Genomic DNA, 20,757 nt, shown 5'->3' on the forward strand with positions numbered 1-20,757 from the left:
TTGGCACAGCAGGGCAGAGCTCTGCACCACCCCTCCATCTACACCCCATGATTTTCTCTTCATTGCAATCAACAGCTGGAGCAGGTGATCCAGTAGAATCCAGTGCGTTTATTTCTTGCAACATCTGAATGGGTGTTTCAGCTTTGAACACATACAAATTAATGCTTGCAAGTTTAATGACAATCAGTACTAGAAGCAAATCACTGTATAAAGCTCATAGAAAAAAAAAATGCCAAATAGGTCAGGTCTGTCTTTTCCTGGGAAAAGGCAAAACAAAACCAAAGCCAAGCATTCCAACTGAAGGCCTTGTGGCAGCAAGCATAACCCCTTCACAAAATGTTAGGAACAAGTCAGAATCAACTATCAGTTTAGGCAGCTGAAATACAAGTATTCATTCTCTTTCTACAAGCAGCTAATTTAACTAGAGATAAACAAGTTTCCATAGTCTAATTAGCTGGGGAAGTATGCCAGGAATACACCTGCACATGTGATCCGCAGGAGCTGCTACTCTACGGCAATGACTCCAAGATGGCAGGGCACCAGCTAAAGAATCAAATACTACCACCCACTGCTTCGCAAACCTTGTGTAACTATGAACTGTTCCAGTGCAAATCAAAATAACGCTAAAACAGGGGCAAGAGTGAGATGAGCAAGCGAAAGACAAGGTACAGGCAGGAGCACCCCTGCTCCCCTTATCTTCTCACAGCCCTGGTGTCAGTGGTTGTCATTGCAATCCCCACTGGAAAGGGAAGGGACAACAGTGCCAAGTTAGACTTCAGGTGGTGCTGTCTTGCCACTTTCCAGTAAGATTGACTGGCCCTGGACCTTAACAACAGAGGATCAGCTTATGGCTGATGCTGGAGATCTAGTAGTAATACCAAAACTTCTAAATACAATCCTAATGGCAAGAAACACTGCTTATTTGACTGATTAGTTAGCTACTTAGTGTTCTGACTTGATGCATTGAGCAAACCTCTCCAAAACTTCCTAAGAGGCCTGTGGTATCCACTTGCTTCAATTTGTATTCAGAACATACAAAGTTGACAACTTAAAGCTTTATTGTAGTTTGCAATAATATAAACAAGTGCTGAAATTCAGTCAATGTCCATTTCAGGAAGCTTTTTCTCAGGGGCAGCAGCAGCAGCACCCTCCTGGTCAGGGGCCTGGGCCCCACCGCTGGCTTCTCCCTGCCCACCTACTGGTCCGTTGGGTTCAGGGGGTTTCTGCTCCTCCTTCGGGAGCTCAACTTTGGGTTTTGGTTTCGTGACTATAGGATTACAAATACTTGTCAATTCCTAGAAAACACAGAAATAAAACAACACTGTTAGAAATTTTTTTACCTACCAACAGTTGTACTTTCACCAGTTGCTCAAAGTAACTTTTGAGAACACCAGATAGATAGTGGAGCTGAGGGCTGACCACCTCCAATACACAATTAACAGATTAACACCCAATCACTGCCCTGCTATTAAAGATTTCTCACCTCAGTTTCTCTGAGCACAAACAACTACACCAAGAAACAGAAAGATTCTGCATCATTCACATAATTTCCACAAAATACTTACTTTAGTCTTAGCTTGTATGTCTTTAGCTTTTATAACTGGGTCCAAAGTAAGACTTCTCTTGTTCTGAAGATTAAGTTTGTTGTTCATCCACTCCATAGCTTCATTTGCACTCTTCTCCACTTTCACTACATCTGCTTCATCTAGATGGTCATACTGTTCATCCTGAAACAGCCAAAGTAGTAGTAATTGTGGAAAGATTTGAACATCTAAGTTGTGTGCTTATTTCTCAAAAGCCCATTTAGCCAGAAGGTTGTTCTAGTTAGCAGAGCAATTAAGGGGATCACCCCCAGCTCTAACAGGAGCACTGAAGTTCTACACCACTGCTGGTATTTCCCCTCCAGGAAGGGATCAACACCTGATTCAAAGAGACTGTCAGATTTTCAAGCTACCACCCATCTCTGAAAATATGGTAAATACCAAGAACTCAGAAGCTAGCCAGGAGGTTGCATCAGCTTTTTGTTTGGAGGAGCTTAAAATTCAGAAGAGATTTGTACCATTTCTTACATTTGCCAGAAGTATGGAAATACCTTTGCTTTGAATGCATGAACAATTTTCATGTACTGTTGAATTTGCTTCCCTAGGTCCTCAAATGCTTTTGGTCTTTCCTCTGACTCTTGAAATCGTGCCTGAATCGGTTGGCCCAGAGTCTGAAACAAAGTACAACAGCTCTCAAAAACCAGGCAGCAACTCAACAGGATCCTGCAAGACTTGACAGAGTACATAAACATTTCTGACATCCTCAGAACACTTAGAGGAGGGACAGAGTCTCCCTCAACCCTCTACTGTTGAGATCTGCTGGAGATCTGCTCCTCGGACACTTAATAAGCAAATTAAGTAGTTTGTTACCAGTGCTAATGTCTGAAGCGGTAGACCCAAGACAGCTCCCCACTTGAACAGAGTTCTCTAGATTCAGCAAATTCCAATGGGAATTTAAGAACCACTTACCTTCAACTCAGTCAATTTATCAATGTAAATTTGTTTGGGTTGGTCTTCACCATCTTCATAAAGCCAGTTCTCTGTATCTTCCAGCTTCAGCGTGAAGCTATTTCGATCCTGAAGCAATCCATATAAAATAGGTAGGTGAAAATTCTATTAAATGGCAGATGGTATTAAATGATACTTGGAACTTTTCTGGAAGGGTTACATTTTAAGAAAGTAAACAATTCTGAAACTCTTTACCCTATTTTAGTGAAAAGTAAGAAATAAAATATTCTTCAGTATGGCTTCATGGTGGAGACCAGGCCTAAGGAAGAACCATCTACAAGACCCACAGTTTAGATCAATACTGTCATATAAAAGCCTATTTCTTCCCCTCTCCCCCCCCCCCCCCATTCTCATCATCACTATAAGCAAGTCTGAGAACAGAGTGAAACTTATCTTTAGCAAAGGTGCTATGAATCTCACTTGACTTGTCCCAGTTTTAGCTCTGATGCAGGTACCTGGGCTCTGCAGACACCTTGCTGGCACAGCTCCCATCATAACCCATGGAGATCTACTCCAGAGTTTGGAGTAATTCATTGACTAATGCAGTCAGCTAACATATTAATTATGCTCCAAGCTCCTTTAATACAACAGGGAAAGCTAATTAACACCACAAATACCAAGAGATTTTTTAGGTAACCTGTTCAGATACAGGTGCCCACATTTAGTCAGACTAACTCCCCCATTATGTTCCTAGGTAGGGTGGTGGTTTGATTTTTAAAATCTTAAACTATTCCTGAATACTGACAAAGAGCCAAAATAGAATAGGTTGCCTTAAAATGATTGTGCAAGTGCTCCTAGTCTGTTCCAGTCTGAAAATACATGCTTTGATAAGATCTTAATTGCTGCAACTGTTTTGGAAGAGAACACACAATATATCCTGCGTACCATCTGCTTGTACTTGGGCCACATTACAAGGTTATCTTCATAGCCAGAAATGTTAAAAAGCTATTTCTCCAAATTTAAAGTCTGCAAACATAGTCTAAGTAAACATAGTATCTGATACAGATCAAAGGTTATTAAAATACAACTGTTCATTGCAACAAAATACATTAGAAGACAATTAAGCTAGAAATACTTACGTCTTCATTAACAAATTTCTCATAAATACCGCAGAGTTTGTCTCTCATATCATACACGTATTCTTCCACAGCATTCTTGGCATCATTCCTCTCTTTCTCTAGCTTATCCTGCATTATCATTTTACCCTGTGAACAGGTTGTCAAATTAGTTGGCTAAAAACTAGTTATTTAACATTTATTGCCAAGATACCTTGTTAGCAAAGGCTTAAGTTTGACTAAGGATTTTTAAACACTGTGGTTTACAGGACTGTTCTAAACACAGCACACAAATAAAACTAATTTTGTTTTTTGTGAGGTAGCCAGTACAGAACAATCTTGCTCCAGTTGAGGAACCTTCTCCACCCTGATAATAGCAGCTATTGAGTACCTTGTAATTGCAGGCGATTTTGGAAATAGTCACCCTGTGAACTAGATGTCCTGCAGAACACCTCTTCAGCAAGAGTTACAGCACTCACTGAACAGGAGTCACGTATTTTGGCTCCATGGGGCACCACTGTTCACCTCAGAAAATATTGCCTTTTTCCCCCCCTTTTCACCTTTCCTTGATCACCATTAACCATGTTTAGTCAACAGCAAAATTTCTGGAGATCAACTAGTGATATTTTTAGCTTGGGCAAGTAAGAGTTTACCTCATTCTCAATGAATAAGTTCAGCATATCTTTCCCTATCTGCCACACCAACTGATTCTCAATGGGAAGGTCCACTGTAGTAGTCTTTACTTTAGCCTTCTTGGCTTGAGGTGGTTGATCCACTTTCTTGTCTTTCGAGTCAGCCTGAGACGTCTACATGAAAGAAATATCCAAAGTAAAAACAGCATCACCAGTCAGTTCCAGTTGATTATTCAAGACTTGTAATAAAAAAAAGCATCATTGAGTTAGTGCAGCTCAACATCAGAGCTGCATACTATCTGTCATTCTGACACTTCAGCTGCTGAAGTCAGATAATTAATGCAACTACTGACCTTTTCCAGGCACACTGACTACATTCATGGGGTGATGGTGCTTGAACACTTTTCTATTATTTAAGTTAGAGAACTAAATGATTGTTTCTTCCATGAACAGGAGAGTTCACCCATTTTATCAGTACTAGGTCACCTGACAAGTCTGCAGTTATCCGCACCATTTACATACTTCTAAAGCTCTAATCACATACAGATACCAATATATTAAAATAAAAGTTTAGCTTCCAGAGCTATGACAAAGGCCAGCAGATATGCTCACACACTACACATTCTCATGAATCTTGCAGAAATATCCCGTAAGAAAATACAGGTCTCAAATGTTTGTGTTACCTCCATTTCTTCAGACTCTGCCTTATTTTCAGGTTGGGCCTGCTGTTGTTCTTCAGTCTTTTGTTGCTCTTCCTGGTCTACTTGCATCTTCTGAAATTCATAAAGAGATCCAATTTGACATATGGAATAACGCATACACAGATCATTGCTTCAGTTCCTAGGCTGCTCACCCCACTTATACCTAACGCTCTTCATGCAAAAGCAGCAGAGTGAAAACTGGAATCTCGAGGCATAAATTATAAGCTTCTAGTCTTTACTTAGGCAAGCAACAGCTCCACCATTAAGAATTTCATCTTATACCTCACAGTCCTGGTTTCAAGAGAACTGTCACTGGCATAGCATACTTCAATTAGTACTTAATCACATTTTTGTATTTTAGTTGCTGGACATATCTAAATCCCGACACAAGTCCCAGAACTTGGCCAATTGTGCTTCCCCAGTTTTCTAAGTAGCTAAGAGCAATGAAGTCTATTACCTCTTCCTCTTTTGCATGCTGATCTGTTTCCATAGGCTCTTCATTCTCATCAGATTTATGAACCTCCACTAATGATGCACTTGAAACACTGAAGATACCATGGATATTTACTCTAACTTTGACTTTCACTTTTGAACTGGAGCCATCTGTTTGAGGAGTGACCTTCTGAACCAAGAAGTGAGCTAAACAATCCCAGAGAGAAAAAAACCATATCATTTGATTAACTTAATCACTGAAGGTAAAGTAAAACCTGACTGTTGCTGACAACAGATCACTGCAATACACTCAGAGGATATCAAATCCTACTCAAGTCAAACAATTCAGTTTACTCAGCAATGCTACAGTACACGGCTATTAGAAACTCTCTATGGTATGCTGTAAAAGCTGCTGTTACTGGTATCCAAGTAAAAGACTGCACAATTCTGAGTACGCCCCTCAGGTTTGCTCCAGCATCAGGATACTCTTTGTTTAGCCTATGTGTCCATAAACTTCATGTTACTCCACTCATTTTACTGTAGATCCATGACTTTGGAAACCTGTCTCTACAGCTAAGTTACACTTTCCAGACTATTAATAAAACTTGAAACTACAGAATGGTCTTAACCTATAGCAGGATCTGGGTAAGGCAACTCCTTGGGAGAGCTGTAGTACGCCTCAAGAGTAAAAGGTTCCTTTCTGTAGAATGTGAGGACCTTAGAAAACGGAGCAGCATGGTTCTTGGGAAAGACCTCACAGTCACTGTAAGAGAAAACAGAGCATTTGTTCAGTATGCAAGATAATGCATCTGATAAAGTCAGCAAAACTTTTCTAGATACTCCTATACCTTAAGAAGAAGCTTCTATTAAGTAGTAACAGAAGAGTCTCCTAACCTCTTAAGTTAAATAAGGCCAATAGCCATACAGGAAGTGCCAAACTGCCATCCATCCTTGGTTGTTTTCTACTGTTATTATCGTCAGAAAAAGTATCAAAATTTGAATTGTCAAGTGGCCACTGTTCTAAGTGTTATTTAAAACTAAATTATGACAACTAGAATAAGCGGTATGTAATCATGCAAGAAGATTGAAATTTTTTTTTTACCTTAACCCTTCCTCTGCTGGTGAATTCCATCGTAAAGAAATAGGATACAGTATCAAATCTGTGATAGAAAATTCTCTCACTTTGAAAGCCGGGGATAAAATAGCACACTGAAAGAGCACAAGAGTCATATTACAAACATTCAAACTTCAGGTGAATAGCCATTTAATTCAGCAAGTATCTATTTATATTGCTTAATATGTAAATTTACTCTAGGTCAAGGAAGACTAATACTGATGGGCTTGGGACCTGCATAATAAGCACTGGAAGCTCATATGTACCCTTCCTTTTCAGGAAGCTGTCATAATCTGTTCACTCTGAAATGGAAATACACAGTTTTAGAGTCATCATATTGTTTGGTTTGCTATGGTTAGGCTACTAAATTGTTTTTTAGTGCTGACATAAGATCTCAGAAAACCTCAGTTATAGCTACTTTTTAGAGTGACCCAGTACCAGGCTTTTTGCATACTGTAACACAAAATTCTCTTTTTAAGCAGATTCCAATAGCTAGTTTGTACCACTGAGCTTACTAGTGTAATTAAATACCTGGAGAGAAGAAGTGACATGATCAGAGCTAAAGTAAGGTGCATTCAAGAGATGGTAGCACTAGTAACTATGGAATATTTACTACTGCTTAAGCCATTCAGTCGTCACCAATTCCAGCTTGGGGTGATAGATTTCCATTAGCAAAAACCTAAGCCTTCATTTCCATCCATGTTATTAAGCAATTACCATATCACAAGTTTCAGCAGTACTGTAAGAAATTTTCCCCTGTTTAACTGAGGTCCCCCCAGAAGAGAAAACATCCTATGAGCTTTACCAGATTCTCAGTTTCCAACCACAGCAGAACCAGAGTGTGTGTTTCACTTCAGCAAGCTACAATGATCCACTGATTTGGCAAACAGCACAAAGGAATCACTTAAAATTGCTATTCTCATTCTTCCAACTGCTTTCCTGAAGCTTATTCAAATCCATTCTATGATACACACGAAGTATCCTTCATGTTACCTGTGGACTCTGGCTCAAGTATTTATGGATTTCAATAAAAAATACTCACAGCTAAAACAAAGAGCACTTGTTACCTGCAACGCACAACCTCGTGCAACAGCCTCATCTGCATTCAAAGTTGTACTGACTTCTTTGCCAAAAAATTTACTGATCTTCTCTTTTACAGCAGGAATTCTTGTGGTACCACCAACTATCTCTACTGCATAAATATCCTCCTTCTTTAACTCTAGAAAGGAGTCAGACATTAGTTTTTATAAATTAAATGTTTGTTTTACATTAATATGCCGACATTAAAAAGTATAAGTTTTACTAGACCAACTATTATTTTGAGCTTGTTCTCCAAGCAATAAGAATTTCAGAACTTAGCTTGTGCAAAAAAGTTTTAAAAAGCTTTTAACTAAGCAAGACATTGTTAGCTGTGCTCAATCCGCTTGTCAACACCCACAGGGAGCTTACATTATGGGGGTCTCTCTTCTGCATGCCAAATACAAAATGCATATACACTTACTGGCTTGCTCCAGCACACTGCGAAGGGGTGGTTCTATCCTTGCAAGGAGTCCATCACACATCTCTAAAAATTTGCTTCTGTTGGAAGAAGCCATAAACAAAGCTATAGTATTTGCAGTATTAGCTTGCTTATGGTACACAACAGGATGTCAGAATTGAAAGAATGTCATTTTAACTATGTACTGCAGGGTTTTCTCTCCCCTGATCCTAGTTTTACAGTCATTTAGCACATTCTCCCAAACTTGATTCTAGTGATCTGGCACACCTGCAACACCGACAGCCCTCCCTCCTAACTCAAGGCCACTGACCAGTCTCTAAACATTAACATTTTGAGCAGCAACCCTGCATCTGTTGTTCTCAGATTTCCCACCCCCCTCCAGTCCCAAGAACTAGTACTTTATACTAAGTTTTTCTTGACTGAAGCGACTTGAATGAGGGGACTCTAAAGCTTACCTTTGTAAAAGTATAACATTACCTGTTCATTGTTCCAGAGACATCTATGTCATTCATGAAGCATTCTATGTTCATCGGGAGATCAGAGGCATTAGCGCTCATCAATTTTTTCAGTTTTTCACATTCCTGGTATAGCCTCAACAACGCACGAATCTTTGACTTTATGTCTAGTTTATATTTCTTTCCAAATTCTTCACAAAAGTATTCAACTAACATCTCATCAAACTTCCTGCCTCCAAGTGTTGTATCAAATGATGTAGCAAGAACCTTAAAAAAATTGAACTCTTCAGTAACAGTGCAATTTGTTGTTACTTCACTGAAGCCACTTAGCAGTTAATGTCAAAGCATTTCTTTCTTTCAAATATAGTCCAACTTTAAATTAAAGCAAGTATCACAACATTACTACAGAGGAAGAATTATACTGGTGCAGCCACAACAGAAAAAATTCTGGTACAGCTCATTTTTATTCTGCCCTTGCCATCACCTGTAATGAGTTTCTTTTGATGAGCCTTGCCTAGAAGTTTAACCCATCCCAAACAATAAAGCTACATCCCATACTCATCCTTCATATTTCACAGATACTGCTGGCAAGAATTAAGCTATTGTACTTCAGAACAATCACATTACTAGCATCTGAGTTTGTTAATTGCAACTGCAGTAGTAGTTGTACACATCCTATGAGATGCTTTTTTTGGTAAAGCCTACCAAGTCTAAACCATGATTATCATATGCCTTTTGTAGCTGTTATCACACATATTCCAAATGCTGTTGGAAAAAACCCACCATTACCATGGACAAATTCTGGCAGCTACACAAATATTAGACCTCTTTGTGAATGGTAATTCATACACACAGCTGTTACAAGCTCAAGGAGAAACATCTGCCATCTCAAGTGTTAAAAAGCAGCCTTGGGCACCCAGCCTTCCTGTAATGAGGTGACAGCTTTTAAAAGAACTTTAGGAAGGCAAGGCTTAGCAACACAATCTGTTCAGTAACTAGTACTGTAAGCAGACCATTAGTTTCCAAACTCTGCTTAGCCACTGTCAGTTTGAGTCATATCCCAGTTTAATATTTGATGCCTCATAAGGGTGGAACATGCTTGCACCAAGCTAAAAATAAAACATGAAGAGAATATATGTTGTTAACTCTTGCAAATAGGTGCTCATTTTTGATGAGAGAATTATCTGCAAAGAACATGTGTAGCCCATCCACCTCAGCTGATTTTACTCTTTAAACTTTTTTTAAAGGAAAAAAAAGTCAGTGAAGTATCACATTATTCTCAACACATCTTCAGATTGTTTGGTCTCCACACTTCTAACTGCCTTGCTATCCAGCTCTCTATTCTATACTCAGAAGTATCCCTTCTGTACTTCTACAGTTTCAAAGTTTAAAAGATAAATCGGAGAGAAACAAAGTAGGTTACGTTTCCTCACAAGAGGAAAAAACCCTACAACAGAACTAATGTATTCAGAACTCTTGCCTTCTCTTCTTTTCACTACCCCATGCTTTAGAAGTTGTGTTTGTTTCTCTAGCGGATTAAGAGAAAGTTATTGGAACTGCAAAGATCCAGACTGTAATTGTAAAAGGGTCAACTAAAAAAATGTTACTATTTGCTGGAGAACAGTAATGCTTTGGCAACTTACACTTAGAAGTTTACTGCAACTTGCTTAGCTTCCATTCACAGCTTAAAGCGCTTTAAAGTGGTTTTACTCTTTTACACAAGCACCACAGTGAGTGTTAAAAAAGCATTTGTCACTTACACCACTCTAGGAATGCCTGTTCTAATGCTAGATCTCATGACTGAACTAGAAAAGCAGCATCCAGTCAGATATGATAATTTCTGAACACATCATTTATTCCAGGTTTTTTATTCCTTGCCAAAGTCTGCTGATTAAGGCATGTTTGCTTCCTCCACATATTGCTCAAAAGCTCTCTAGTTCCCTGCCCTACTTCTAACTCCAAAGTACAATTTTCAGAATAAATCGAGCTGTCTGGGTGTGCTTATGTAAAGACAGGCAAGCTTGGCTGTCACAGGCCATGTATGTACTGATGAATATTTCTACTGGTAATTAAAATGGATGCATAACAGATTGTTTACTTTCAGTTTTCCTTTGTTGAATGCACAAACAGAAACTTGATATGCAGAATGCCCCATATCCACAAAAACAACATTCCGTGGCTTCTCTTCCAAGGCAGGCAGGTCTTGCTTATAGATCCCATATGCAAGGGCAACTACACAGAAACAGAGTCAAACAGTACAGTTAGGACTTTCAGTCTTGTAATTCCTTAAGAAACTAATGGTACATCAGTAAACAGCATTAGCATTTCATCTTACTTTCCAAGCTACAGAAACTGATCTCTCATTAAACAAAATTCCCAACGCTAAAGGAACATGGAAGAACATTAAGCAGTAGTACCTGCATTAGAACAGATAGCTAAGAAATATCTTTATGCCTCTGTAAAGCAATGAAAAAAAACCAGACCAGAGCTTAAGAAACTTTATGATCAACTAATCTATTTTACATTTACAAAACCAGCAGTAATTCCAGAGGGCACTGATCAGTGACAGATTAAAAACCCTTTTATCTAATAAAACTACAATACTAAGTGAGGGAAAGAAAGAAAAGTATTACCTGCAGTTGTTTCATTTATTAATCTCAGACAGTTGAGACCAGCAATCTGTGTAGCATCCATCACAGATCTCCTTTCTGCATCTGTGTAGAAAGAAGGAACCTGCAAGAAGGTCAATCAGATAACCAATATTAACATTTAGAAGAGCCATCTTTAGCAGATAGTTACAAGTGTGTCTAAAGAGTCAGTACAGAGCACAGCTGAGGTATCCTTCACATTCAGTGTGTTCATTTTGGTTGCAATAGAAAAAAAGCAAAGAAAACATTACATGAAGACAAAGTTACTTTTTGTCAATCTTTTTCCATTCTGTCTCACAAGCCACTCACTTTCAGAGCAGAGAACAAGAAAGAGATATCAAACATTATTTATGTTGCTAATCAGCAGCAATTTAAAGCATTTTACCATTAATGAAGTAAGTCTAGTTTTGGAGGACAGATGTCAGCAAGATTCAGTTTTAAACAGAAAAGACAGATACCTGAATATTCAAGTTTAATGGGCAATTTAATGCTGCAGTCTTTATGATACCAACCAAATATGTAAACTGAAGATTTATTTACCATCACATACTTACAGAAACAACACAATCAACTACAGGCTTCTTAAGCGCATTCTCAGCAGTCTCTTTTAATTTGGTAAGAAGCATTCCCGTCACCTGTTCAATAGTAAAGTTTCTTTCTTCTTCCATATACATAGCCTTCAAATAAAAATTGTGTACACACACATATTACACTACAGTAAAAACCACGCACTACAAGAAGAAACAGTCTTCACTAAAGGCAAGCTTAAAAAGTAATGCAGCTCTACACAACCTTCTCTGATAGCCTAGCTTGTGCACAGCAACTGAAAGAAGATAATCATAAACACTGGAACACACATTTAAGAATTCACATACACAAAGCTGCTCTGGACACAGGTTTGGGTTTTTTTAATCCCAATTACTACTAGAACAGTTTGTGTGGGACTAGCTTTGCAAGGCAGAGAAATTGTATAACTGTGCAAAATTAGTCTCACTTAACACCTGGAGAGACCATCTGCATTATTAGTCTTTTATTCCCTATTTAAGACTTTCCATTCACAAGAGAACAGAAACCACAGCAAGCAGATCCAAAATAAAGAGATAAAAGGAAACTTTATCAGTTTCCTCTGCTGGCTCTGTTTCAAATATGCCAGACTTACCTTGATGCCAGTTGAGCCTGTTGGCAGCTGGACAAGTTCATACGCAAGGCTTGCTTTTTCAGCTTGAACAAAGGGATCTGAGAATGCACGACCATGAAATCTTTTAAAACTTTGTACTGTATTCTTTGCATTTGAAATAACCTAGAGGAAAAGAAATCTTTAATACAACATGTCAGGGGAACATCTGAATTTCAGACAGAAGACAGAATTTTGTTCTCATGCTTTCCTCGCCAGAATATTTTTGTCATTTGTATCTTAATAGTATCAGGGCAGTTGCTAGAAGGCAGCTTCCCTCCGATTGCTCAGTAAAGTGTACCCTAGAAAACTGAGCCAAGATTCCGTCAAAAATTGATAAAAACAGCACTCAATTTTCATTGTGTATGCGCAGTACACTTTAAAAATGTTAGCAAAGTGTCTTTCCCATTTACCTGTTTCCTACCGCCCTACCTTTCTACTATGCTGCAGCCAGTAATTTAGCCAAACAGAACAAGCATATTGATGTAAACTCCAGTTCAGATTCATCACATGCATGTGACAGTCAACACATTCTCACAAAACAGGTCAAGGACCTCGTCATGAAGCTTTAAGTAGTCAGGAAGACCCCCAAGATGATACTGTCAGCTTGATTTAACTGACAAAAGGTAGATTGTCTTTTATTAATAGCAGAGATCAGTGCAAATGGAGAAGTGAAAAGTCACTATAGCTTGCTTTCATGTAGTGCAAGTAAACTTGTTTAATTCTTTCATTTATATTAGAGCAAGACACATACTGAAAAAAACCACAGTAATTGACAAAGCAGACAAGCACTGTACCATATAACATTTACCTGTTATTCAGGTTCAGTCAAGCATCTATTTCCTAAGTAACCTGGGTTTGATTTTCTGTAAGTTTAGTTTCTGCAGGACATACCTCATCTCTACTGGATCTCTGTATCAATGAATTTCTTTAAGCTAAGCAGACACTCAATTCCAGAAAAAACATCTGTATTTAGTTCTAGTACAGTTCTTCTGTTCTTGAATAACATGGTTGTGTCCAGTCATTTTTGTATTCTAGATAATGAATCTTCACACATCTCTAGGTATTTTAGGCTAAGAAAAACCAAGTGTTTGAATAGTCACTTCCTGTAGAGGACTTCAAAAAAAAATTATGTTTTATAGGGGTTTCACAGCAACACAAGATACGATACAGCAGGACCTAAATGTCATGAGCAGGACAAATCAGCTTAACTTCTTCTCAGTTCTTAAATCATATTTACCTACCTATACCAACAGAAACTCTAAGTATGAGCAAAAATGCCTAAGACAAATATTTAGGTTGTAATTCAACCACAAAGAGTCAAGAAAGCTATGTATATTTACACTCAAGTACCTCCTTTTCTGCCAAAATTATCCACTTAATGGAATTCTATAGAATGTAACCACATAAAAGCTATCGTAATGGAACAAGCTAAGGTAGGATGAAACACTGCTGCTTAGCTTTAGAATTTACATTTGCAACCTAAAAAAAATAGCATTCATCAGAATTTCTTAAGAAGCAAAAGGGGTTTTTGTACATTTCATTATGTACAATTATCAACCCTTAGATTTCTATCCAAGATGACAAAGCAGCATTACACGCAGAACAGCTGAATAAAGCTCAGCTGTTCATTACAGTTATGGAGACACTAGGAAGCCAGCTCAGAGACATTTGTAATCTTCATTGATAAAAAAATGCATTGTGCTAATCTGATTTTTTGACTACTAACGTTGCTTTTACCCAAACTATATGCTCACCTGACTTTTAGCTGCAGCACCAATCGAACGATTCTTGGGTCCAAAGGCTATACATGATCTATAATGAGAATAAAGTTTTCCAATCAGTGACTGGTAGAATTGCACTGCATATCTTTTTGTTAAAAAGTGTCAGTAATATTAGACTAGAGATATTTTAAACAGTATTTGGTCCATTACAAAAGTTCCTCACCCACTACAATATATGCATGGAATGTTCTGTGAATTCTGGAAGGAAACGGGCACTCTAAGTTAAGTTAAAACAGCAAACTGCAGAACACTAAACCCAAAATTTATTCATGCTACTTCAAGTTTTACATCTAAGTAATAACCAAGTAGACACCCTTTATTTCAATTACCCATCTAAGCCACTCAAAGAAAAGGTGTTAGCTAATAATACAGGACACATTCAACTGTTCAGAAGAAATACATGAGGTAAATCAGATATTAAGAAAATCATTCCTACATGTCTGTACCAAATGCTAACTAAGCTTTTCAGTTTTAAAGCAAACCCTTCAAGAGCAGGAAGACAAAACCTGCAGAGAAAGATTAGTGTTTATGGGTTTTATCTGTACTCACTAAAATAATGTAATTATGGAAAGAAAAAATATCATACTTCACTATAACTACTTTGTGATAGCTTGCAGGTCTGAAAGAGATACAATAAAAAAATCCTCCTTTTGGAGAGGCTCCTAGATGTATTAAACTTATTGATTTACATATTTAAACTGCAAAAGCCCTAAAAAATTAAATCCAACCTTCTAATCCATGGTACTCATACCACTGAGGTAAACTTTGTGGGTTAGGGGAAATAGCATAATTAAGATCTGCTTGACTAATAGCAGTTATAGTGTGTTGTGTGACTAGTAAAGCCGCTCTCCATGCGGCAAGTCAAGAAACTGCTGTACAGCAGGGTTATGCCATAGGGCTGCCACAAGAAACAAATTCCAACTCAGCCTGAAGTTTAGAAATGGTCTTCCAAACAAACTATCAAAACCAGAATTGAAGACTATAGCAATATAATTGCATTTAGTTTTATCTTCTTCCAGTTTTAATAACTTAACAAATGAAACAAGGCCCACCCTAAAGCATATGTTGCAATAGAATTAACATTTCTGAATGAATCTGTTACTATTTGAAACAACTATTCAAGGGATTAGTTAACAAAAAGTGAAGAAGCTCTGTGCTGTGCAGACCCCAAGGCCCATATGAAGGGAACAGGAGCTGCAGAGTATACAGAAAAAAAGTCCAACAAGCCCCGAGCAGGAATATAGTTATTCATTTACTCTGGTCTCCAGAAAGGAATTAAGACATGAATTGGTGCTTTTCTTCTGGACAAAAAAACTAATCCAGCTATTTCACTGCTAAATTCACAAGCCATCAGCTCCCATTCACCACAAATCCACTAATGTAGATTACAGAACTCTTTAAATCTGCCAGTCTAAAATCTCAAGTTAGAAGTCTGTCTCAACACAAGGATACAGCACAGTAATCAAAAGATACAGGCCTCCATATTGTATGCTGGAATAAAACCTTTTACATGCATACAGCTTGACTTTGGAGACAAGTGCCTGTCTCCAAGGAGCTACGGCTGGACAGAGGGGATAGTTCTACTCTGCTCCTTCCTGTTCTGCCTGTCCAACCCTTCTCCCAAGTTAACCCTGGCTCCCAACTGGGCCACACAGGGACCCAGTGCAGGGGTAAATTAAGCTGGCAAGAGGGAGGGAAGGAAGAATTATCAGCCAGTTTCATTCCCTAAGTCTGTTCACCATGGGAACCAGGGTTAACCCATTAAATACAAATTATACTATTCAACTTTTTTTTAAAATCATGTAATAATGAACTATAGCATTTTAAGTAGAAACATAGTCATAGTGAAGGTCAGAGGCCTAATGAAGCAACTTAAGCAGAGTTTTGAACTTCCTTGACACACCTGCAAGCACTAATTCTTCACCCTTGCCCTCCCACCCACTTTCACTTCCTTGGAAGACATCCCCTGATAGAATATTTCTCTACACTGAAAAGCAGCACTAGCTTCATAACATCAGTTACAACTACTTCACTTAGATTAAGTCCCTTTATCCTTATGGAGACAATACAGCTATCTTACATTTACATTCCCCTCCCCCCTTTTTTTCTTTTACTAGCTTTCTCTCTACCACTTTTCCATTTTAAGAATATCATATTCAAAGACAAACATGTTTTACACTGCTTTTGGATGTACAAGTTCAAGTTTTAGAGGATTCTTGAAGAATCCAAGTACAGATCTGAAAGCAGATTCAGTGAGAATGTCATCTCTGCCACTGAACTAAGTACAATGTATTCAGTAGGGTTTATTAATACAAACGACTGCAATAACACATATCTGCTAATCCTTCCCAGAACTTGCATGTCATCATAGAAAACATAGTGTTTAACCCTGACCATGAGTCAATTCCTGAGGAAACCTGTCACAACACCTTGCATGACTTCCCCCAGAGCTCACTGTAAAGAGGTGCTAAGCATTGACTTTTTGAACCAGGCTTTCTGTTTCCAAGGCGGACACTGAAAAGTCATTAAGAACTTCTTTTAATAGATGTGTTTGCTTACAGAACAGTTTTCTGTATTCCCTCAGAGCAGTACTTGGAGATTAAGTCCTGTTAAGAACTCTACCATTTTCATTATACTAATTTTTTTCCAATTTCATTTCAGCCTTTCATAAGTGAATTATTTCCTGAAAGATGCATTGTGACAAACAGTTATATAGCTAATCTTCACTGAGTGAAATCTGTGTTCATATCTCAAGTATATAAGCAGAACTTTAACTCCCTGAGGGCCAGATACCCAGAGATCTTAGAAGACTGCTTTAAAATTCTTTACATTAAATATTTTCCTAGTACATCTAACCTTTAAACTTTCATTATTGAGAATACTTAAGGGACTAATGTACCAAATTAAAAGTTTCCTTCTCCATTTATTCATTGCTTAGAGACAGTAACAAGCAGACAGAGCTGAGGTATTGTCTAATGAGAAGCAAGGTCGTTTTACCCCTCTGGTCTTTTTAAAGAGAAGAATGTGAAGAATCATAAAAAAACTAAAGACAATCCAATTGTCTCACCAAGACAGCTATACACTTTATTATCTGCTTAAATTAAAGCTATATAGTAAGCTGTAGAAACATCTTTAAGACAGCTTTCCAAACAGTTCCCCTCCAGGTCCGATGCACTGGGACTTCCTTTTCCACTTTTATTTTGTAATTCATTCTTAGAGGAATTTTATCCCAATTATCTCTATCCTTCTTAGCAAGTTGCTTATTAGAAATAGACAATACACACTCTTCTTGAGAAATGTGTTGGGAGGACTATTTATATAATCTGAGATAGAACATACTACACACATTGTAAAGCTTAACACGCTTAAGACCAAGTCTACCAGCAAATTGCTCTATTAGTCAGTCCCCCTTTCAGGAAAGCAGATGCCTGAGACTGTACTGCCTATTCACATTCCACTTCCCCATCCCAATAACTTGTCAGTCTGGTGGCCAATACCCAAAATAAGTGCAATTTTTTCGAGAGCCCTAGCCGAACAAGGAAATGCCCAGGCTGAAGGGAAGGCTGCTAAGCAGCTTTCCTAAGTTTTGCCCCAACGCAGGCCAAGGAGCTCGCACAGAGCCAAGCACCAGCCACAGCATTCAACTCCTCGGTCCGGCCACACTGGGGGCAACAGGACTTGTGCTGCAGGAGAACACACAGGTACGCTGTTACATATGTAGGAAATTACGCTTTGTGACTTCCAGCAGTGAAAGATACGGTTGGTTTTTGTTATATTCACGGGTCCTATCCTTTTAATCAAAACCACAGCCCTGCTTTAGGGAGGACAAAGTGGTCACACCAACAAAAAGGAAAGGAGCGCTGAGGGTCACCCGGAACACCCCTCCACGCCTGCCGCACGGGATCTGCTCTTTCTTTGCGCACTTATTAAAAAGTCCGCTCCCCCCGACCCGCCGCGGTGGGAGGCGCAGCGCACCCCCCGACCCCCGCTCGCTTCGCTTCCCTTCCCGGCAGCGCCCCGCCACGGCCCCGCCGCACCGGGGCAGAACCGGGCCCAGCGGGCGCCTTCCCTTCAGCGGGCGGCGGCCGCCTCAGCCCCGCTCCTGAGCCCGGCGGCGGGAAAGCGGCGCGGCCCGCCCCGAGCCCCACTCACGGCGTGCTGCGGTCGCTGTACTCATTAGCGATGGTCTCGATGCCGCCGGCGCGGGCCACAGCCACATAGCAGCTCTGGAAACCCAAATCGATGCCCACCACCGACATAGCTACGACGGAGGGAAGGAACTGAGACGCCTGAGGAAGAGCGACTCGGCCCGTTTAAATGCGCGGCGGCGGCGGGCGCTGCCTCCTCGGGGCGGGGGGACTTCTCGAAAGATCCCGTCGGGCCGCCGCCGGGCGCAGCGCTGAGAAGAGGGGGGGAGCTCTCGCGAGACTGCCGCTGGGCGCTACCACGCAGGCGCGGGAGCACGCGGGGGCGGGGCTAGCTGTGCTCACGCCCCTCCTGGGGGGCGGGACTCCGCGGCGGCGGCGGCGGCGTCCTCGGCCGCCCCCCGTCCTTGGGCAGAAGTTGTTCTTTTGCGGAGTCTTGTAAGAATTGGAGAAATATGCGGTCAAGTCAGAACTTGGCAACACTGCAAAGGTCTTCGTGCTATTATTTCGAGTTTCAGGCTTTGAGAAGGCGTTCGTGGCTTTCTGTGCAAATAGAAAGGTCTTTTTATTTATTTTTTTTCCCCAGTGATGTAATCACCTGATTAGAACAGATGGGGCTTGAAGGAAAACAGCATGCCATGAGATTTAAAAAGAAAAAAAATAATCACAATATCTGAAAACACAGGTTTTACAGAAAATGACCTAAACGCCTCCCGAGCGATTATCTTTTGCTGTTAGGATATTGTCATTTTGTGCCCTACCAATTCAAGAGGACCACAGCGGTGATTTCTCCCAAAATTACAATGAAATCTCTTTCATCTTTCTCTATTTTAACACCCTTGAGTACTAAAGAAACGAAAGGAAGCCCTGCCGATGACGTTTGGTGGGTAGCTAAAGGGTGCGCTGATGCGTCCGCGTGTCATTCACGTACGCGTCTGCCGACTTTTACAGCAATAAGGGGTGAACCGTCACTTGCTGTTTTTTCCTCTGCAACACCGAACAGAAGGTCCAGGGATAAAACCACCACATCTAAAACATGCATATGCGCACACAGGAGTATTTAGTCCTCATTAAGCATTTCTGCATGTGGGGATTCCCGGGTAAAACACGGGAGACCTCCAGGGCTCGGCATGGCTGCGCTGAGCGATCCAACCCGTGTTCTGGTTGTTCTGACCTGCAGAAGAAAATCCAAGGCTGGATTTGTAGTTTCATAGTTTGAGAATGTGCTTAAAAGACAGTTTGTTTCCACCTATGCTACCGATAAAATTTAGCATAGGATAGCTTTATATCCAGCAGGATTTGCAGTACAGTCACGCTCTAATCAACACACAAAATTTTAATATATCTGCCTTCGGGGCTTGGGCCACTATCTCTGCATTATGTATGTTTTTCAGGGCAGCCTTTGGCCACCGAGTGCCTTTTCAGCGTGCTGAAGAAAAGTCCTTTTTAGGGATCAGGAATCTCTAAAAAGCTCAAAGATAGTAATAATAAAAAAAAATCCCTAAAGGCTCCAGCACATTCCGTAGTCCCAGAGGTTGGGAGCAGGTTGAGGGTGGACAAGGCTGGGCCAACTGCTCTGCTGGGAGGTAAGGGAGGGTTCTTCAGGGGAGCATTTTGGGAAGAAAGCACAAGGGATTGGCTGATTCATCCTAACACAAACCTAATTCTGATACTTACCTTACATTCATGACTGGTGTGAAACAATGTTTGGGAATGGTTTTAATTCTCAGATAAAAGGTGCCTAAAATACGGCAATGTGATGTGTTATAAATAGTGCATTTCCAAATTCCCAGCCCTATATTTAGTATCACTGCTCCTCATTTTAATGATACAGAAAACACATGGCAGAGAAATCCAATATTTAAAGCAGGAAGGACTCTTGCCCCAAAGACTGTTGAGTAGCCTCAGCCCCGCGTGTTTGCGATTCCTGGCAGCATGCTGAGTGACGCCGCTCTGGCAGCTGCTGGTGGGCTGGGAATTGCATCACGGTGCTAATGACAGAATAATAATGAAGTGTTTAACCTCCGACGTCCTTGAGCGTAGAGCGAGGTGCCAAGGAACGAAACCAGCCTGCTGCTCTGCCTGGAGAATATTGTACAACACAAACCCACGGCACAATGGACAGCGAGAAGGAACATCACCCAGTTTCGGTTTCCTCTTTTGTTTTTTGGGTTTTTTTTCACTTTCATTTTCCAAAGGAGAGACCCTGCCAGTGGGGGGGCCAGGGAGCCAAGAGCCTGGTGTTGGAGGGGATCTGTCTTGGAGCCCCACTGGGCTCCCACCAGCTGCTGGCCACGTCTGGCTGCTGCCACTGGGCTAGGACACGGCCCTGGGACCTCACCAAAGATGCTGCCTGTGGGGAGGGGAGGGAGGTGGGAGAGAGGGGCCCCGCCAACCCAAACTGGCCTGATCTGCACATGCAACCCCCTCAGCTGGGGGAAAAATAAATACATCAATTCAAAACCTGAGGTGTTGTGATGTAGTTGTCTCAAGTAGAACAGAATCCATGATTCTCCTCCCTCTCTATTTTCTGAACGTTTTTTCTTGTAAAAAATGAGACTTCTAATGTA

At 40.3% G+C, this 20,757-nt stretch overlaps 1 protein-coding gene across 3 annotated transcripts; it reads right to left on the minus strand.

Annotated features, from left to right (window-relative positions):
- Positions 1-88: 88 nt before the first annotated feature.
- On the minus strand, positions 89-18,470 carry HSPA4 (heat shock protein family A (Hsp70) member 4). Of its 3 annotated transcripts, XM_054841767.1 has the most exons (20): positions 18,195-18,275; positions 14,016-14,073; positions 13,153-13,331; positions 12,244-12,384; positions 11,639-11,761; positions 11,070-11,169; positions 10,535-10,668; positions 8,459-8,703; positions 7,985-8,061; positions 7,551-7,702; positions 6,472-6,578; positions 5,999-6,132; positions 5,395-5,576; positions 4,920-5,009; positions 4,258-4,410; positions 3,629-3,754; positions 2,511-2,618; positions 2,093-2,212; positions 1,566-1,727; positions 89-1,295 (listed from the first exon to the last, which is right to left on the minus strand). In XM_054841767.1, exons 5-20 carry the CDS (start codon positions 11,756-11,758, stop codon positions 1,095-1,097), a joined length of 2,211 nt encoding a protein of 736 aa, XP_054697742.1. In that variant the 5' UTR covers positions 11,759-11,761; positions 12,244-12,384; positions 13,153-13,331; positions 14,016-14,073; positions 18,195-18,275; the 3' UTR covers positions 89-1,094. The 3 variants fall into 3 exon arrangements, with proteins under 3 accessions (XP_054697742.1, XP_054697741.1, XP_054697743.1); XM_054841766.1 differs by lacking the exon at positions 13,153-13,331 and having other exon boundaries at positions 18,195-18,470; XM_054841768.1 differs by lacking the exon at positions 18,195-18,275 and having other exon boundaries at positions 13,153-13,374.
- Positions 18,471-20,757: the final 2,287 nt, after the last annotated feature.

The sequence above is a fragment of the Grus americana genome, chromosome 14 (genome assembly GCF_028858705.1).
Source record: "Grus americana isolate bGruAme1 chromosome 14, bGruAme1.mat, whole genome shotgun sequence".
Classification (NCBI taxonomy): Eukaryota; Metazoa; Chordata; class Aves; order Gruiformes; family Gruidae; genus Grus; species Grus americana.